The 22,132-nt window shown below is 41.0% G+C and overlaps 1 protein-coding gene across 8 annotated transcripts in view; it reads left to right on the top strand.

Moving 5' to 3' along the window:
- RAPGEF4 (Rap guanine nucleotide exchange factor 4) overlaps window positions 1–22,132 on the top strand; it is a 239,326-nt gene that overhangs the window by 173,316 nt on the left and 43,878 nt on the right. For all 8 annotated transcript variants that reach the window (XM_069982933.1, XM_069982935.1, XM_069982937.1 and 5 more), the window contains 2 exons: window positions 413–491; window positions 14,073–14,223. In XM_069982933.1, the coding sequence (XP_069839034.1) occupies window positions 413–491; window positions 14,073–14,223 (230 nt within the window). The remainder of the gene's footprint in view (window positions 1–412; window positions 492–14,072; window positions 14,224–22,132) is intronic.

Consider the following 22,132-nt stretch of genomic DNA (forward strand, 5'->3'; position numbering starts at 1 on the left):
TTTCAATTTAAATTTTTTAAAAACTTTTGGACAACCTTTTTAAGGCTAGGTACTGCTATGCTTTTCTCTTTTCTCTAAGTGAAGAAAATTTTCAGTTGCCAGACCCATTGTGCACCAGACAGCAAATGTGCCTCACTGACCCCATTAACTTTCATGGTGTCCGTTCAGTTTTTATTATGGTGCCCGCCAGTTTATCGGACAAAATAAATGTTTATATTCAGATTTCCACTATTTAGGTTGTAACATTTTTTGTCAAGAATGAGCTGGCTTTATCTAGAGGTCCAGGCTGAAGGACCAGCACTCATGTACATACCTATAGATAAAAGAATATTAATAGTAAGATGTCAGTCAGTGTATTTCTGCTTATAATTTCTTGTGTTCTCATGTATCTCGTGTTCACGATTTTTTTTAGATACCGCTGTAGACGACTTCATCTTGATGCATTGTGTGTTCATGCCCAACGCTCAGCTTTGCCCGGCCCTGATGTCTCAATATCCTTTTCCAAAACTAAGAAATATTAGTTGAATATAAACCGTATGTCTACTTCTATATATATAAGTATGTACAGAGCCGGTAAGAGCCCAGGAGTGTAGTAAAGTTATATTCTATATCAATGGTAATAATAGTGATGGAGCTAAAGATGTCTGAATATCCTCAAGTCTTTAGAGTTAAAAGGCCAGAATCAGGGCCATATGTTTTTAAACTTTATTTTAACCATTAAAACGTTAGGTCTAAAGTTACATAAATAATTGGGTCACTTTGTACTTTTCCTGCTTTTATGTGCTTTTATCTATATGCATGGTGGGCTACCAAAAGTATGAATTTCTTTATCTATCTCTTTAGCTAGATAACTAGAAATTCATGTTTCCCCTTCACACAGTAATAGAGGCACTCCATTTTTTTTTTGTTTGCCCACATATTGTACATTCACCGTCACTATTTCTACAGCGCTGTTTATTTCATTCCAGCTCAGCTGCATCAATACATTTCATTACTGTAGCTGAATTATGTGACCAGCCGCAAGAGAAAATGACATGGTTTTATGTAAAGTGTTCTGTCCTGGGCCAGCTGACTTCCTGTTAAAGAAGTAGGTATGCCCATCTGGACATTTTTGGAATATTGAGAGGATATTTGGGGTCCGCTCCTATCTCAACATAAAGAGCACACTGCCATATATTGGGATTAAAGGGGTAACTACCATATAGAGCACTGGAGGGGGGGGGGGCTACCACCCCCAGCGCACTGATCCGCCCCTGGGGCGGGCCAGATGGGTGCTCTGGGAGCAGTAGCCCTGCCCACATTGCTCCAAATGGTAAGAGACTTACCTGCATCCTCAGCACCCCGTGCTCAAGAGGGAACTGTCTTATGCTGACCTATGCTCTTTCCATAACTTCCGTTACAGCAATAGTGTGGCTAGCAGGGGAATGCTGTTTACACAACTCCTATTAACCTCTATGGGAGTTACCTAAACTGTTTAAGGCTATGTTCACACAACGTCTTTTTTTAAGGCAAACTAATGTCCGTTGTTAAGAAATGACGGCTGGAAATAATGTTCAATACCACTATTTTAAAATGACAGCCTTTATTTTACCTAATATCTTGTATAGCATAAAACAGACACTGCAGTTTTTGGCTTTCCAACCACCTTCTGTGGCTAAAATCAGAGGGGTCCTCAATCACAAGATGCCACAGGTCACAGGTACAGATCCAACATCTATCTACATCTATCAGACATTAATATTGCCACCATCACTAGGAGAACAGTGTATTTCTTACATCATTATACATCATCTCCTAATATGCAGGAGAATAGGATTCTAGCCACACCCATCCCCCCGCCCTCCAGCTGCTGATAACTACCAATCAACAGCTTGTGGGTGGAGTTTTCTGCTTCTCATGAATATCCAGGACTACTGGGCTCATGCACATAATGGAGAGGACTACTTTTTGTCCATGTTATCCAGAAGGATCTCTCTAAATCAGGTGCACAGAACAGTGTAAGTGATACATCACTCTGTTTAGCTTCTCTGCCACTAGATTATGCTACCCTTACATAGGACAGCATAAACCTAATGACAGTCTCATTAAACCCAATAAAGATAGTATTATATCATTACAAAATGATATACCTGTTCGGATAAAACCATAAGCCTCCGTAAGACAAATGCTGCTGATTGCCTTAAGTCAGCATATGCAGTAAGGGCAATGCGGACAGATCTCCTCATGATTTGCGTCCATAGATTGGATGTTTCCTGTAGGACAAGACATGCTCAAGGACCACATCTGAGTTTCCACCACTCTTCCAACCTATCAACACAAATAATCATTAAGAAGTTTGATCTTGTCTTTTATTGAGGAAAATGCACTTTCTGAAAGGACAACCTCAAATTATATTGTTATGTGGACATTTAGAAGAGAACACATTAGCCCTTCAGATATCTCGTTTTTCAGCCCTTGTTTTGGGTGTTTGTATTGAAGTGTCCAGCAATATAAATATCATTGTCAGATCTCGCCTGGTTCCATGTATTTTATAAATATGCGCAGAGTATTCCCGGCCACTCTCCAGTGCTGACAATATAATTGTGGTGTGTGGAAATTACTATTTTTGCATCTGGTATTTCTTATGAAATTATTTCTGGATATAATTGTTACTGTTAAGTTGTAGTTTATAATTGTGTTTCGGATTGCCTCATATAACTTTTTAGAGGTCAATAAAAATGTAATTTGGGTAAAACAAACTCTGAAGTAAGAAAGTATAAACTTAGGATTCAATGGGGGGGAGTTGCATGTAAATTGATGTACTGACGTCTATTGAGGTCGCTTATAATATTGTGTATGTTTTTCTGTTATAATCATCACATTTAGTTAGGCTGGGTTAACACTACGTTTTTTTCATCCATTTTTTGCAAAAAAAAAGGATGTAAAAAAATTAATGCATTTGTGTGCATCTGTTTTGATCCTTTTTCCATTGACTTCCTTTATAAAAAGAGACGGATCAAAACGGATCAATTTTTTTAACGGACACAAAAATGAGGTTCACTACGTTTTTGTGCACATTAAAAAAAGGATCAATTTTTTCAGCCTTTTCTCAGCCCTTTTTTTGCAAAAAATTATTATCCTGTAAGGGGGGGAAGGGTTAGTGGGTTACTCTTGGGGAAAACTGAGACAAGACATGCTAGAAATCCGAAAGCAATTGTATGTTATCACTCCCTAGCGGGACAGGTTGAAACAACATCTACTATGTCAAATTGAACTTAAATAGGTACTCCGGCGCTGATAAAAAAAACAATCAATCAATCATAAACATAATTTTTACATTTACCATCCATCCTGAGTCTGTCTTGGTTTGATTTTCCCACTGTTTGCAGGTCCCTGAAGCTCCAGTTGGTGGCTTCATTTTTCTTTACTTCCTGGTTTGGGGTTTCTCATGATGTACTTTGTCTCCTGTGATGTCTAACTGACATAAAACTGTTAGATGGCTTACAGCTTGTTCAGCCAATCAGAGCTGAGCAACCTGACAAAGGGAGGCTGGCCTAACAGGGCTTAGACCCGCCTCCCTCTTGATGATGTCATTGTCACAAAATGGCTACAGCAGAGCAGCCTGGGGTCAACAGTCATTAGGTAAGAATGAGTTTACTTCACTTCCTGTTGGGGGGTTGAGGGGGGAAAGATAGAGAAGGGAGGCAGATAGGTGATTGAAGCTTATTACAAAGTTATATAACTCTCTAATGTGTTTCAATTACTGGGAAAAAGCTTTTTCTGGAGTACCCATTATGGCATATGTCCAGAAGAGGAGTTCAGAGGGGGGCCGCGCCGCGACCCCACTCTAAACTGCCGCAATCCTGACTGCTATCTGCAGGACGGGACCACAGCTATTAGCGATGTGATCTTGGAGGGGGGATCCTTTGGTCTTACCTAGCCGGGCCTCAACATCGGAATGACGCTGATCCCGGCTCGGTATTCTATTGCAATGGTCTGCAACAGACCATAGCAATAAGCACCAATCTGATGGATTGGTGCTGTGTTATACAACTACACTGATCTCTATGGGAGATCAGTGTAGTTGTATTAAAAGTCCCCCAGAGGAAATAACCCTAACACGATGGGGACTTCTAATTACTGTATAAGTTAAAAAAAAGTGTCTTTATTCATAAAAAAAACCTTTCCTAATAAAAGTCTGAATCACCCCCCCTTTTCCCATTTTATGAATAAAAATAAATAAATAAACATGTTTGGTATTGCCACATGCATAATCGCGAAAACTATTAATTTATCACAATCCTGATCTTGCACGGTAAACGGTGTAAGCGCAAAGACCCACCAAAGTGCAAAAATTGCGCATTTTTGGTCACATCAAATTCAGAAACATTGTAAAGAAAAGCGATCAAAAAGTCGCATAAACGCAATCAAGGTACCAATAGAAAGAACACATCATGGTGCAAAAATGACACCTCAATCAGCCCCATAGACCAAAGAATAAAAGCGCTATAAGTATGGAAATAGAGCAATTTTTTTTTTTTAAAGCCATCAAATAATATAAAAGTTATGCAAGTTGCAAGCCTTTCAGTACTTATCAGTTGCTGAATGCCCTGGAGGAAATTTTGTTGTCATTTGGAGTCTGACATAGTGCTCTCTGCTGCCACCACTGTCGGTATGGGGAACTATCCAAAGCAGGAAAAAACTCCTAAAACATTCCAGTTCCTGACATGTACAGAGATGGCAGCAGAAAGCACTGTATCATACTGGAAAACACAGAGGAAAGTGGAAATGTGGTAGCACTATTCTAATTAATATACAAGACCCACAACTATGTATTCTTTTAAAACTCTTTGTAGCCAAACGACACAACATATTTGATGCCATTTTGGCTACCAGTAATACAGACCTGTACTAGTAACAGGCTACCCTAACATAGAGTAGTATAATTATCTGCATTTAAAGGCGTATTCTAATACCAGAATTTTATTTTTTTTCAAATAAAACTCACCCCAGTATTTAACCTACTAATATAGTGTTTAACCTACTAATATATCACTCATAGTACTGGCTTCAGCGTGTTTTTGCTTTATTTACCCCTGACAGACAACGAAACAAACAAGACAATGTGTATTGTTTCCAGCTCTGTGGCTCCTCTCTCTTCAAAGAACAAAGCCAAGTACACATGGGAACCCTAGTGGCGCCGCGAGAAACTGATATATCAGTTTTCTGCGACCGCTATTCAGTGAAAAGCGGCCACAGAAAACCCTGTCAGTTCACACAATGGAGCGTGCAGCTCCGGCCGCATGCTCTATTGTGTGCAGTGAGTAGTTCTAATGCGGGCGCGCACTGATCAGGGCAATAAAGATCATCCAGCTGTTACTGCAGTACCGGCAGGGATGATCTTTTCTGAGATCAGCCAGTCTCTTACAGAGTGTGAACATAGCCTCAAAAAGTAACTTTTATAAACTATACCCCAACCATGCCCCTCCGAGAAAAAAGTTAGAAAAAAGGCGTATCCGGCGTAAACTGCTTAAAAATAATGGTAATCTACGCAAAAAGAATGATATATGTGCCCCTTCATTAGCAAAGACTTCAGAAGAGAAGGATTTAGGGGCAGTGATTGCAGTGCAGTATTTTTATTCCTTTTTTTTTTTACCATCCCTTAAAATTAATATTTTGAAAATAATCTATAATTGATTGTTACATTTCATATTTTACATATTTGGCTTTTAATGTCTATAATAATCAGTTAGGTTTTGGTGCGGATACACTATATATGCCGCATTATTATAAGTTATTGAGTTCCTAAGCAATGCCGGTTACAGAATAGCAATATAATCCATGGCATCCATTGTGTTAAGTGTTGCACTGAAAAGCAAAGAGTCGTCAGCGTATCTCACAATGTAATCATGTCTAATGAGCACAAATTACAATCTGTGTATATTTTGCTTCTTTCCTTATTTTTGTAAACCTTAATCTCTGTTCGGAGAGCTATCATTAGTTGGATTTAAAGTAAGTAAATGTGAAATAAGAAAATGCCAAAAATTACAGGTACCTGCGGTGAGTTTGATAATAGCTAGGTAAAAATATATGAAATAATTATATGGCTGGAGAGACTGAACGAGAACATGACTAAGAGGAACATTAAACTTGTAATTCATTTTTTTTTTTTTTTTTTTTAACGCTGACTGTATTGACAGCGTTTCAGCGTGTTATTGTGTTGATTGTTTGGAAGTGCAGAGGCTTTCATGTAATACGGCAATAAGTAGCTTTAATGAATGCCATCTATACTTTGTTAAAGGGGAGTCATTGATGTAGAGGTAATGCTTGATTTTTAAAGCTGTTACTATATCAATGCAGTAAGGGAAAGTCACACATGGTTTTAATTGTCTATAGAAAGAGGAATTTGCAAAGGAGCTCTCTGGTGCCACCTTTTGGAGGCGTTTGATAAGAAGCCTTAAAATATGATTAGGGATTTATAAGCCAAGGCAGACAAATCTCCTGAAGGCTGTCTACAGATGGGTTAACTCTTCTTCTAAGAGTATGTTCAAACTCAGTAAATCAGGCGGAATAAGTTCCTCCGCTGCCGCCACTCTCCACTTAAAGTGGTGACGTGTCAGAGGAGGAGCGCGCACTCTCCCATAAACAGGCTATGGGACTCTAAGACAGGCAGGATTCCGCGGAAGTAAGTTCCGCTGCGGAATTCCGCCTGTGTGAACATACCCTAAGGGATTGCCTGGCTTGGCTTAAATCCCCAGTCGTATTCCAAGACTTTTTGTCAGAATCAAACACTGACCTAAAGTAGCATTAGAGACCGATTTTGCATTTCCAAGCTCGCCCTTGATTCCTGCCCGTGGTCCCTAGTTCCTGCTGTCACTGGTTCCAGCTATCTGTGCTTCCTGCCTGTGACTGCTATCCTGGTTCCAGTTGTGGGTCCTGTTGTGTTCCAGCCCAACTGCCTGCCTGGCTTCAGCTGCACCTTGGTGGGACTTTAGTCATAACTTATGAATATACAAGACTATAGAACCTTACATAGCCATCACCATTCTTGGGACCAGTCAAGGTCTACACTCTTTTAGAACCAAAATCATCAACTTTTTTGGGTAGAGGTGATAGACATTGATGGTTTATCGATTATATATGCCTTTTAATTGGAGATCTATCATTGTAAACATCACTTTTGCCTACAGCAAAGAGGCTAAGGGACTATTGGGGTAAATGGAAGTTTTCGTCATTTTATAATATGCAAAAAAGCAGTCAGTTGCGAGTCTCTAAACACTGGAGTAGCCACATATCCCTCCAAGGAAGGAAATCCTGTTGCCTCCCAGTGGGGAGATCACCAAACCACCCTCATACGACACCCCTTAAGTCCCACTAGGTTGCGAGTATTGGAACATAAATAGGCATACACCAGGGTGGCCCCTTTTGCATCAGATTCTAAGGCTGGGTTCACACTACATTTTCGCAATCCGTTTTTTTATCCGTTCTTGCAACAACAACAAAAAACGGATGGAAAGAACGGATTAATTTGTGTGCATCAGTTTTGATATGTTTTTCCTTTGGCTTCCATTATAAAAAAAAAAGCGGATCAAAACGCATGTTTTTTTTTTTTTTAACAGGCACAAAAACGTAGCTGACCTTACTTTTTTGTACGTTAAAAAAATGGATGCAACAGATTGCAAAAACGCAGTGTGAACCCAGCCTAACTCAGTTGCGAGTATTGCGACATGACAAGGGAAAAACCAAAGCCAGGCATCCATCCACCCACAGACAGGTGTTTCAGGGTATTGCCCCTAGTCAGTGTGGAGCAGGATTCTGGCAATGGGGGCAATTAAAAGTAGACCAATAAAACACAGCGATCACTGAGCTCAGTGATTGCTGTGTTCATTTTTGTTAACCCCTACTAGAAGGAAGCCTTGACATTAACTTATCCAAAAGAGGAGCAATAAGAGCACCTGCAATGCAACTTTTAGGGCCCCCAATATATTAAAAATGGGCCTTATCTTGTATTTCCACCAGGACATAGACACCTTTAGTCACACTGCTACCAATAGATATGGCACTAGTACTTATCTTGGGGAAACACTATGAGGAGATAAAAAAAAAATAGCTTAGAGTATTTCTTATGCCAAGTTACAGGTGGCATAATAGTAATTTACTGCGCACAACTTAGTTGCAGCACCTACAATTCACAGCTTTAAATGAAAACTTTAGAGGTGGCAAAGGGGCGTTATTTTCACCTGGATGTTTTGTTTTTTTCTTTTATGTGATGTGTAATTTTAACTTCTCAGTTATTAATATCAGCGCTAACAAGAATACCAAATGTAGGTAATATGGAATGTATAATTATAGATGTGGGTAGGGATCAATGTTGCAACCTCAGGAGAGGATTAGGAAGAATCAACTAAATTAGTGTTCTGGAGGAGCCTGCTGCTAAAGATGTGATTGGAAACCAAAAGGAGCACATCGGAATTACAGATACATAAAGATGAAGGAACATTTTACCGTAAGGAAATCTATCAATCTATTAGAATTATGTATCCAATAACAAACAAGATGGACGGCACTGTGCTGACTTGAAGTCAAAAGATAGCTTCAAGCTGGTGGGTGCACATCCCAATAGAAGTCGATCCACTAATTACAGAAATTTAAGCAAGAGGACGGCACTCCGGTCGTATGAAAGTGATGATTTATTCACCCAATCACGTGCAGCGACTTTTCGACTCTAACATGAGTCTTTTTCAAGCAAGTACATAGTGAAATCTCAGTGATATTTATATGAGGAGATACGCCCCCAAGGTGTGTCTCTCAATGAGTGACGTCATAACATAAATAAAAAACATAAATGTGCTTAACAGCTCATCGGTATAATATTATTCAACAATTCATATCTGTGCATATCATACAGTGCATATACATTTTAGTGCACCCACCAGTGCATAAAGAAAGTCCTTGTGGAGTCCATACAGATATACACTCTTAGTCATCCTTCTAGGTAAGGGTTAAGATGGAGGTCGGACCCGACTCACCATCCTTCCGTACAGCCAATCCCGCACAGATGAAGACATGCCGCACACCGCTTGTAAACAAAGGATCCGCGCAGATCCGGATGTAAAGATGTCAGGTGGTGTGCTTTCGGCTTCAAATCCGGTTGCGGTCACATGATCAAGAGCGCGCATGCGCATTGCGTCCACACGATATAGCGGGCGCCATCTTGGAATGGGTCAATTCACCCTCGGTTGCCCGTACTTCGTGCAGATATCCGGCATAATAAAAAAGAGGATTGGGAGGCTAGCTGGCCCCGGGGAAACCATATAAACCCACAAAAACAGAGTAATGTCATAAAAGAGGTGTACCCAGTAATGTGCGGGATTGGCTGTACGGAAGGAGGGTGAGTCGGGTCCGACCTCCATCTTAACCCTTACCTAGAAGGATGACTAAAAGTGTATATCTGTATGGACTCCACAAGGACTTTCTTTATGCACTGGTGGGTGCACTAAAATGTATATGCACTGTATGATATGCACAGATATGAATTGTTGAATAATATTATACCGATGAGCTGTTAAGCACATTTATGTTTTTTACTTATGTTATGACGTCACTCATTGAGAGACACACCTTGGCGGCGTATCTCCTCATATAAATATTAGAATTATGTAGGTAGAAGAGTTATGTAAACATTAAAGAGAATGTATCATCAGGTACACTCTCTTTAAAATTACACATGAATCGAATGGCGCCGGCACGGGGAAGCTGGTGCTGTGGTCCTTTTTTGTTCCCGCATTGGGCGCCATTCTATTCATGGTTACCTGGCCAGGTGTGAAGCACTGGAGGCGGACCGGCCCTCCCCCAGTGGGAGGAAACCCCTGCCCCTCTATGACGCAGCTCAGGACCATGGCACCTGCTTCCCCGTGCTGGCGCAGTTCAATTCATGTGTAATTTTAAAGAGAGTGTTCCTCATGGTACGTCCTCTTTAAAGGAGAAGTCCGGCAATTTATAAAATCCAGCAGGGGGAATTCGACAAGTGATGGGACCAGCCTCGGTACCCCCTCCGGGCTCCAAGATCTCAGGGGTGTCAACGTCATGACGCTCCTGATGAGCAGCCAGTCCATCAGACGGTACAGGCCTTCCAGCGAAGGTCCCAAGGCCGTCCCCCACTCACCGCGGGCATGGGGAGAGGTAAGTTCGTACATGTAATCAATTTCCTCTCTGCACCTGCCAGCTGCCGAATTTTATAAATTGCCAGACTTCTCCTTTGAGTAAACGTCTACTCATGTTATGTACCGTACTATATACACGATATAGACAAAAGTATTGGGACACCTACAAATTGTACCTACAAGAGATTTTTGGCCATCCCGTTCTAAACCCATAGGCATTAATATGGAGGCATTTTCCCATTTGCAGTTATAGCAGTTTCCACTCTTCTAGGAAGATCTTTTTCAAGATTTTTGGGTTGTCTAATTATCCAGACGAGGCTCTGTGAAGTGAGACACAGATGGTGGAGGAGAGGACTTATCTCAAAGATGTTGGAGAGAGTGGTGGTGAGGACTTTGTGTGTGGTCAGTCATTCTTCCAAACCGCAATCTCATGAACGGACTTGTGACAGCAGCTGTGGCGTCCTCTTACGGGGCTGTCAGTTCTTGAGATTTCTTCTCTCCTAGATCTTCTACAATCATTGGTATCATTGAGCTCTTTAGAATGACCCATAGTAAGTACTGAGACTATCCATACCTTTATGGTAGCTGTGTGAGGCTGCAAACACCTAAAAAAGGCTTTTTATTGCAGCTTTAGGCTATCTTCCCATGTAGTAAGAGGCCGGCCGTTCAGTAACACGTGTAAGAAAAGATCATCCCAGCGGGTACTGCAGTACCGGCCGGATGATCTTTACTGGCGCTGAATTCGGATGCAGGCACATCCGTGCGCACCCGCATCCGAATTTACTGCTGCTCACAATGGAGCGTGCAGCCGAAGCCGCACGCTGCATTGTGTGAACTGACAGGGTTTTCTGCGGCCGCTATTCAATGAATAGCGGCCGCAGAAAACTGACATGTCAGTCTCTTGCGGCGCCACTAGGGATCCCAGCCTGAGTGTCATTACTACGGCCGTGATCACTACGGTACTTAAGTAGTTTGAACATAGTCTTAAAGTGTTATGAAAGTGTGCCCATGGCATTTAGCCACGCCTCTATGGCACCTCAGAGCATTAATAATAAAAAAAGATTTGTTTTAGTGAAAGACAGGTTCTCTACAGCACAGAAAACAGATCGTGGTTTGATATTGCTACAGGTCTCAACTTTACTTTCAAATCCTCAGTCTCTATGTAACCAGTGTTGGAACAGAAGGCCACAAGCGGAATACAAGCAGAATTTAAGCCTCCATTGACTTCTATAGGATTCCTCTAGCAGAATCCGCCCAAAGAATTGACATGTCAATTCTTTGGGCAGAAAATCCTGCTTGGAAATTCTGTAGAGTGAACAACAGCTGAAATTTCATTAACCACAATGGGACGTTGCTCTGTTCATATTTTACATAAGGAATTTCAAGCAGAAATTAAAAGCAAATTCTGCTTCAATTCCTCACTTATTCCTCGCCTATTCCTCAGTGTGCACATAGCCTAAGTGTACTAGAAGTATGTTATGGTCAAAAATATCCACAGATACAGCCAGGGGGAGTGGACAGCGTTGCATTCTATTTAACGACCATCAGAACATCCAACTCTTTGGTTCCATAGACTGTAATCAAGCGAGAGAGTCAGATTTGATTGACAGCTGAGGAGAGATACATGCTCTCGAGATCATAGCTGGTCTCAGGAGTGAGACCTGCTGCAATCAGTAACTTTTGACATGTTAAAAGTAACTACAAGTACAAATGACAGTAATGCTTGAAAGCCCCAATTCATTTATGATGTACTGTGTGGCAGTAAACAGTGTCCATATTATACATATATATAGTATAGCCCAGAATGGCCTTTGTCAATATCCAACATTATATAAAATCTATTTACAGGTTGTGCAATTACAAAAAATATTTACATTTTCATAGGTACTAAATCAAATTTAAACTTTTTTAACTTACCTATACTACAATAGCTTATGGAACTTGGCTTATTTATATTAATACCTGTCAGTATCAGAAGGGGAAAGGAATGTGGGGGTTAAAGGAGACGACCGCTGCCTATTACAGCCTTTTATGTTATCTTGTCTATTATGTATTTTTATATTGACATAAATGAAAAATGTAAAAGAAAAATCGTTACTGATTTCATGTAATATAAAATCCTCGTACCACAAGATGGCGCTCTTGTACTTTTCATCCTTAGTAAAAAGGAAAACTACATATTGACCTACTCATTGAAAACCAAGTCAGTCTAAATGTGTGCACCTTGTCTCATCCCTTGTTAACGCTCATCCTAAATTCTGGCTTCTCCGTTTTGACGTTTTTTTGGAGATTAAGATTTTAATCCAACAAAATGAGAACCTGGGTAATGAAATATTCCAAATTATCAGTTGCTCTTAGAAATGTATATAAACTTTCTTGTAAGACTTTTTTATTTCTTTTTGGTGGTTTTATGCACACATTTGTTTTTTGTGTGTGTTTTCCAGTATTATGGCTGAAATACCTGTGTTTTACTAGTCTAAACATTAAACTGCATAGAAATCTATGGTGATCTAAACTTGGTTATTAGAACTAGGTCCTGCATGTGTAGTATACTGTACACCCTAAAATGCTGGCACATTATACCAGGCCCAGTTATAACCTTTTTTTCTTCACACCATATAGAGTCCACCCTACTAAGGAAATTTTTGGTTGGTGATTTAGAGACTCCAGTCTGTCTTGTGAGATTTGCAACCTGATTTGTTTAAAGGGATTATCCAGTGTTAGAAAAACATGGCCACTTCCTTCTAGAGACAGCACCACTCTTGTCTCCAGTTCAGATGCTCTATTTATTTCAATGGAACCAAGTTGCATAACCTGCACCTAAGCTGGAGACAAGAGTGGTGCTGTCTGTGGAAGAAAGTGACCATGCTTTCTAAGTCTATGTTCACAAAACATATATTTTCGTAAAACCACGTCCATTACATAAAGGCTGTGATTATTACGAAAATATACGTTACCTTTCTGTCTATGGGATCCTGGCCGGAGCGTATACACATGGTATACGCTCCGGCCAGGATCCCTAGCGGCGCCGCAAACAGCTGACATGTCGTGCAGTGGAGTGTTCTGATGCGGGCGTGCATGGATGTTCCCACATCAGAACTCTGCCGTCCCAAAGATCATCCAGTTGGTACTGCAGTGCAGATGATCTTTTCATAGACCGGCCGTTCTGTGACCCGGCCGGGTCACGGAACGGCCGGTCTCTTACGCTGTGGGAACATAGCCTTACACTGGATAAACCCTTTAACACTCTGCTGTTCCTCTTGCTGCTAAATTTGGCACCTTTAAAGGGGTACTCTGGCGCTGATAAGAAAAAAAATAAATCAATCGTAAACATAATTTGTACATTTACCATCCCTCCTGGCTTCATTATTTCTTCACTTCCTGCTTTGGGCTTTCCCATGATGCACTTTGTCTCCTGTAATGTCTCCTGTGATGTAGAACTGTTAGATGGTTTACATCTTGCTCATCCAATCAGAGCTAAGCAACTGAGTCATCTGAAAAAGAGAGGCTGGCTTAACAGGGCTTAGTCCCGCCTCCCTCTTGATGATGTCATTGTGACAAAATGGCTGCCACAGAGCAGCCTGGGGTCAACACTCATTAGGTAAGAATGAGTTTACTTCACTCCCTGGTGGGGGGTTGAGGGGGAAAAAGATAGGGAAGGGGGAAGATAGGTCATTAAAGCATATTATAAAGTTATATAACATTGTTATGTGTTTCAATTACTGGGAGAAAGCTTTTTGCTGGAGTACCCCTTTAAGATCAGATACCCTATGTGTAAGTATATGGATATACAGTGTATAAGAATATATGACTTTTGAATGTTGAAAGGTAGAAGCCTTTATGAAAACAAATGTAATTCCTGATCGACAGCCAAGGCAATAGATATATATGCATATAATTTAACAGTGTGGATCCTTAACCTCTTTGCACCTACCATGCCCAACCTTCCCAAGGGACTGAACAGGAAAAAATGGATTACGCCATCAATAACAAACGTAGAGTGATCCGATTGGTACAACAGTGGGCCAACTTGTACGGTGACTTATTGCGGGAGGATGAGGTCGCCATGGCTTTCTTAGAGGTAAGTGGTACCTTCATTTGTATAGCAAAGGAAATATAGACTAGTAAAATGTTAAAAACATTGTGTATATTTTTCTGCATAGTCACATTTGTCAGGGTTTATTTATATGTACTATTTGTGGTGAAAATGTCTAAAGAGAATCTGCAGAACCAAGTTTCACCATTAGCAGTCAGCTTTAACTATGGCTTTCATTACTTAGATACCCCCAGGACTTTTGGTAGGGCAGAATAGAGAGACAAGCCAGTAGAGGAATTCATATAAGCAAATATCAGAAACAATGGTGACTCACCATAAGATGACTGGAGAAGATGGGAGTAGTGGTTTTGCAGGTAAAGTACAAATGACAAGGAGAGGGTGTTGAACAACATATAAACACAGTCCAAGGGAAATAATCTGGGAACATCAGGATCTAAGAATTTAATAAACAAACTTTGTAATCCACCAGAAAGGCTTTCCAATAGCACACAGCACAACATAACAGACTATATAAGACAAAGACACAGATAGAATGCATAGCAGCACCAGTTAAGGAGCGAACACATTTAACCTTTAACCCATTACTGTGGCAAAAACATCAAGTTTTTCCAGCAACAGTCTCAACAATAAAAAGCAAGGGAAAATGATTATCCCCTGTTGATGTTAAAAGAATTACATGAAATGGTGATCACACTATCACAGGCTATAAACCGCAATTGCTCTGGAATTGCATTGTATTATGGGAAGTTGGTGAGGTACTATTTACATAGTGGGGGGAAAAGGATATGCAAAGAAGTTCTCCCACACCATCTTGCACCGCTCCCGGGTCCAGCTTACAGCCAGCAGTCTCCTGCAGCCTGGGACACTGCCACAAACACTGACTAGCTGAACGGACAATGGATCAGCCGCGCAGTGACTGTGGCTGTGAGCTGGACCCGGGCGCGGTGCAAGATGGTGAGAGAGCGACTTTGCATATAATTTTTTCCACACTATGTAAATAGTACTTTGCCAACCTCCCATATTACAATGCAATTCCAGAGCTATTGTGGGTTTACCTGCGATACTGTGATCGCTATTTCATGTAAGTATGGAGGCACTAGGACTGGTAAGTATACACTGTTTATTAAGTTCCCGCACCCTCTTCCTGTCTGACATTTTTTCATGGGACCTCTCTTTTAAAGGGGTTATCCAGCACTACAAAAACATGGCCACTTTTTCCCCTCTCTTGTCTCCAGATTGGGTGGGGTTTGGAACTCAGTTCCATTGAAGTAAATGGAGCTTAATTACAAACCACACCTGAACTGGAGGCAAGAGAGGGGGAAAAGTGGCCATGTTTTTATAGCGCTGGATAACCCCTTTAAGTCTTCTTATGTCTTCATGATGCTTTCCTCATGGAGTACCTATGTACTTGGTGATCGTTGCTAGGAGTGATCCCTGTGGGCAGGATAAGTTCCATAGCGAAAGAGACTCTGTGATAGAAATAAAATTAGGGATGGTCCGAACCTGCAATGATTCCCGCTGTCTTAAACCTCCTTGGAGAGAGTGGATACAGCGGGAGGACCGCCTGGAAAACCGGGATACAGCCACGGCCATAGGCTGTATCCCAGTTTTCCAGGCGGTCTTCCCGCTTTATCCACCCTCTCCACGGAGGTGGAAGACAGCGGGAATCATTGCCGAGAGTCCGGGTTCGTACGAACCCGAACCTCGGCAGGTTCGGATCATCCCTAAATAAAACGTTGCATTTTTTAGTTTTTTGAGTTCTGTTTTTTTTCCGTATGTGAACCATAGATCTATGGCCGGGCTCTTGGCACCCTTTACTCCACAAATCACCATCTCTTCTTTTACTTAGACCTAGAGGACTATAGATAGGTACCTTTCAAGGGCATGCATATCATGGACCATAAAGAACTGGCTTAGGATGGATGCTGTAAGGATGGAATCTCATGGACCATGCTCCATTGGGTGCCCCTCTTGGAGGAGTGCTCTGTACAGAACAAAGCCATATAGAATATAGCGGATTGGACGGAATTAGAGCATGTTAATGTAATATTGTATAATATAACCAAAGAATAGATGAAAAAATGGAGGTTATCAATAATTCAAGCTGCATTCCGGTAAACAAACGCAGAATCCATTAGATACTCGACAGAAGCAAATAGAAGAACACACGAAAAGCCTCGATCATACTGCGACATCAATACTGTACCATTGTGCTGATGTGGATCTAGTGGGAGACATTTTTTATTTCTTCTCCCACACTTCATTATAAGCTTTTATAAATGTCAATATGTTGCAATTTTCTTGAGAGACTTTACTATACAATAGCTTCCACCTAAAAATATACATAATGATCGGGATAAGTGGGCAAGTAATTTAGAAGCATGATTTTTACACAGAACATGGATTTTACAGGCCTGTCTCCATGAGATGCATGGGTAACCTACAATTACACCGCACATGGCTGTTATTAGAGGGAGAGTGCCGTCATTTTATGTAGCACTTGCATCCAACTGCAGCATTGTATCCTATTAACCAATTACAGTTTGACTCTCCACCCCTTTAGAATGACAAACATCACATTGACACAAAAGTAAAAAAAAAAAAAAAAAAACACGACCATGGCATACAGACTGTGCCCAGGCAAATTACGATATCTCTGTTTCCTCTTTGTCCCTTAAAGACATTTATCTCTTCGTCGTCTATCTGATTTGTGTAATCAGCGCCATTGTGAGCTGTCTTCATCACAAATCCATAGGATAAACATGTTACGTACATGCAGGTTTTATGAAAGCATTGGGTTAATATGTTGGTAGAAAACAAATTATATACATTTATATATGTTTACAATTTATGAGTCGTATACCATGTTAGAAAAGCAGAACGTTCAGGTGAATTTCAAAGGGTTACAAAAGATAAATCGTAAGAACTTTGGTCAAGTTCCATCACATTTGACAAAACTCAAGGAAGGGCTGAATGTTCCCTTTAAACCAACTGTTAGCTGAGTCCGATTCCCAGTGATTGGCTGATCAGGTACTTCCTGTGTGTCAAGATGGGATCAGTAAGTGTCCAAATGGGACCAGTAAGTGGAGATCAACTAGAGAGAGTTGGAACACTCAAAGCTGTGGGTCAGGTGGGTTTTTACAGGGGTATTTCAGGTTGTTTTTTTATGTGCTCAGCCTGGGGGAAATCATAGGATAAATATAGGATAAATATATAGTTACCTACCTTGCTTCCACCACCACCATTTTTCCCTCAGAGTTTGCTGTGTTTGAGGTTGGGGCTGTCTCAGCCACTGATTGGCTCAGCAGGCAGCACATGCACGAATCCGAAACTCCGAAAGAGATCTGGAACAGGACCAGCCCTGGGAAAACAGCAGCTGTGGTGAAAGCAAGGAATTTAAAGGGATTGTCCAGCTCTACAAAAATATGGCCACTTTCTTCCAGAGACAGCACCACTCTTGTCTCCAGTTCAGGTGTGCTCCCTTCACTTCAGTGGAACTGAGATACAAAACCTGCACCCAAACTGGAGACAAAAGCGGTGCTGTCCCTGGAAGAAAGTGACCATGTTTTTGTAACGCTGGATATATGATTATTCTCAGGTTGGGCACATTTTAAAATTAAAAAAATAGTTAATAGTTGTTTAATAGTTGTTTTTGACGCCTCAAAAAAATTCATTAAAACAGTTGTATTGTGGCATGTAAATGGCTAAAAAAAAGCGTCTGACACTTAAAGGGGAAATCCCACAAAACATAATGGGGACATTTATTAAGTCTGGCACTTTTTGCACCAGACTTAATAATGTCCTAGCAACAGAAAGGCTCTGAGAATTTTTGAAAAGGCGCAACACCCCCTCCCTGTAGGTGAAAAAAAACAACATGCACTTACCTCCCCGGCTCCTGCGCTGGTGTCCACTGTCCTCTGCTCCAGTCTCCTGGTCCCCAATCACTTCCTGGTCTAAAGAGGGGACTTGGGACGTGATGTTCCAGGCCCATTCAGCCAGTCTGCGGCTGAAGCAGTGTCCCGCCTCTGTTGTTGACTTGCTGAGCGGCCTGAAACGTCACGTCCCAAGTCCCTTCTTTAGACCAGGAAGTGGTCGGGGACCAGGAGACTGGAGAGGAGGATAGTGGACACCAGCGCTGGAGCCGGGGAGGTAAGTGCATGTGTTTTTTTCCATCCACCCCCTGCCCCTGTCCGGAATTCTACTTTAAAAAGGCTAGATACCCATTAACTCTGAATATTTAATAAAATTTATATTACAAGTTCTAAAAAGTAACATTTGAATGACTGAACCGATAATAGTCATGTAATTGGACAGGTGGCTCTGGGGCTGAAATTGTTCCCTTTCCTTGGAAATTCCTTACTCATGATCAAGGCATGAAGATTAAATCCACTATATTTCAATTAGTATTTTAGATCGGTGTATGCCTACAGATGAGCCAGTTGGGCTTAATAACCCCAAAGTCTGCAAATCTCCCAGGGTGAAAATCACCTTGAAACTGTTGTAGGTTTCTCATAGCTTTCCAATTATCCAAAGGTTTCTAGAGATGTTGCTATTTCAGGATTAAGCCATCATTATCCAATAATATACAGTGCAGTCTGTTAGGAAATTGTCAGCTTTTATACAAAAAATAAGAATATAGAGATTGAGCTTAAACCACAAGGCTTGGCGGCACGGGTGTTGTCAACTTTGTTATTTGATTTTTTTTTTAATCTAGAAAAGCAGGAAAACATCTAAAGATCCATTTCTGGAACATTAAAATGTTTGTTCCCATCACATTCTCATGGGTCTATCTCAGGTGAACAGGGCTCATGATGAGAAATTGTGTTAAATTAAATTCTAAAAGATAACTGTTAACATATAATCAAGTAGTTTATATTCATGGTTCCTGTTCTGTTCCTTCAGTTATCTTCTTTTAAACTTTCTATATAATTTATTTGTGTATATTGACTAACCCAGGGATAAGGAACCTTCGTCTCTCCAGCTGTTGCAAAACTACAATTCCCATCATGCCTTGACAGCCAAAGCTTTAGCTGATGGAAATTGTAGTTTTGCAACAGCTGGAGGGCCGAAGGTTCCCATACGAAAAAACGTTATATCATTAGAATTGGAATGATAATCTTTCCATGTGCATGCGGGCAACTACCAAAAATTTGGTTGTGTTGTTGATTGAATCTTTGGAGGTGACCATAAAATCACTGTTAATTGTTCCCAAATTTTTCGTTGCATGTAAACATTGTTCATTCGCTGGGATCAGAAGGAGTATAGAGTACACGGACAATCATATAGTGACTATCGTTCTGTTTTTTATGGTGGCCGATATCAGGTCTCTCACAAAAACACTCTCTTGCAATCGTTTATCGTTAATTAATAGGAGGAAATGAAAAAAACTTTTTGCCTAATAGGGCCTTTAGCCAATCATTAGCTGAGATGGCAGATAATTATGTTTATTTTTATTGTACTGCCACACTGAGCAGGTTTAGACATTAAAATAATTTTTCCAGACAACCCCTTTAAGAAATTGGTTCACTACGTAGTTGCTGAGCCTGGCTGTTGCAGCTCACCTACCATTGAAGTGAATTGAAGCTGAGCTGTAGTAACCAGACATGACCACTATGTAAACAAAGCCTTGTGCTTTGGCGCCCATTCACCTAATAGATCTAGCCAGCTTATAGGCAATTCATGATATATTCTGTGGATGGGTCATCAATCATTTGTCTTCCAAAAACCTTTTAAAAGCTATGGATGTATTCACATTGATTTTATTTCATTGTTCATTTGTCTCTTAAATGCAATAAATTTCCCACCGTTTTGCTGCTGCGCATTGTGTGTAACTCCTTCACCTAGCTGGGTGTCCTGCTGCTTCTGGCATAGATCTGACAGCCCTGAGTTCTTGGCTCTGTTCGCTCTCACTGCTCTTCCCCTCATTTTTCAGTATTAGAGATAGCAGCAGGGAAGGGGAGGAGGTTGTAAAGGGCAGATCAGAGAGTGAAGAGTGAAGAAAGTATCCAAGCTATCAGGGAGGGCAAATAACATACGATGTAGGTAGATAGGAAACTACATTTAGAAGGCAGCAAGTGAAGGAGGATTAGATTACACAAGCTATGTAAAAATGTAGTGAGAGGAAAGCACCCATGACACACTAGGCCTCCATTTACTAACAATACGTCAAATTTAAGCTTCCATGGTGTCGGTTGTGCCTGTTTTTTTTTTTTCGCGTCATATTCATGAATGCGGCGCATGCCCTTTGTAAATCCAGAAGGTTTTTTACAGTACATAACCAAAACTCAACCATCCTGCTACAGTAGAAGTGGCTTATTTTTACAATAGAAAACCCATCTTAAGTGGTGTTTTTTTCTATTAAAAGTTGTATAGACAAAGATAACATGCCTCTGTCTCACATTGCGTGTGTTTGCTGAACACAGGCTGATGATGCAGACAGGGGGCAGGGCATAATGTCACAGGAGGCTTGTCTGGATCCCTCAATCCCCTGAGTGATTCACCATCTCTGACCAGCCAGAAGCAGCTGCTGTAACTTCACTGATTGTGCAAAAGTCTGCAGTTAAATTAGGGCTATGTTCACACATGTTGGAGTTTCATTGCAGTACTGCAGCGTCTTTACAAAACTGATGCAGTAAACAAGTAAATGATGCTAAACGGCATAGAGGATCAGAGCCGGCACTGCCAATCTCGCCTGGACAAAAAAACAAGGCATAAACAGTATATCCCATGTAAGATAATATTGGATAAAGTCCTTATTGTGGGGCTCAACTTCAAAGATAAAAGATGCTTGATCATAATATGTGCATAAAGATGGAGAAAAAAAAATAAATTTAAAGGATTCTTTACTTAATTCCAATATCAGTATTATAGGTAGAGAATACAGCGTGCTGTGTGGTGTTACAGGTAGAGAATACAGCGTGCTGTGCGGTGTTACTGGTAGAGAATACAGCGTGCTGTGTGGTGTTACTGGTAGAGAATACAGCGCTGTGAGGTGTTACTGGTAGAGAATACAGTGTGCTGTGTGGTGTTACAGGTAGAGAATACAGCGTGCTGTGTGGTGTTACAGGTAGAGAATACAGCGTGCTGTGTGGTGTTACAGGTAGAGAATACAGCGTGCTGTGTGATGTTACAGGTAGAGAAGACAGTGTACTGTGTGGTGTTACAGGTAGAGAATACAGTGTGCTGTGTGGTTACAGGTAGAAAATACAGGGTGCTGCGTGGTGTTAAAGGTAGAGAATACAGCGTGCTGTGTGGTGTTACAGGTAGAGAATACAGCGTGCTGTGTGGTGTTACAGGTAGAGAATACAGCGTGCTGTGTGGTGTTACAGGTAAAGAATACAGTGCGCTGTGTGGTGTTACAGGTAGAGAATACAGTGCTGTATGGTGTTACAGGTAGAGAATACAGCGTACTATGTGGTGTTACAGGTAGAGAATACGGTGAGCTGTGTGGTGTTACAGGAAGAGAATACAGCGTGCTGTGTGGTGTTACTGGTAGAGAATACCGTGTGCTGTGTGGAGTTACAGGTAGAGCATACAGGGTGCTGTGTGGGTGGGAACACAATGAAATTATAAAGTACTGCAAATAATTCAGTAAAACAATGAAACTGCAATGTGTGAACACAGCCTAGATGTTCTGCAACAGCTTTGGGCGGGGAATGTGCAGGGTGGGGGACTGTGATGAACAGCTGAGGGAAAGCAATGCATTCTGGAACCTGTAGTACTGTGTGCAACTGCTCAACCAGGAAGTACAACCACACAATACAGAACAAACCCCCCACAAACAAATAGATTTTTGGTAGTTTTGAACTGGGATAGACAGGTTTTTTTTTTTTTTTTACGTCTACCTGGAGTTTTCTTTTAATAAATCTGTTGGTTGTGGCGAGTTTTAAAGGACACGCCCATGACACACCCTTGACACGCCCACTTGGTGTTT

Source organism: Dendropsophus ebraccatus, chromosome 9 (genome assembly GCF_027789765.1).
Source record: "Dendropsophus ebraccatus isolate aDenEbr1 chromosome 9, aDenEbr1.pat, whole genome shotgun sequence".
NCBI lineage: Eukaryota > Metazoa > Chordata > Amphibia > Anura > Hylidae > Dendropsophus > Dendropsophus ebraccatus.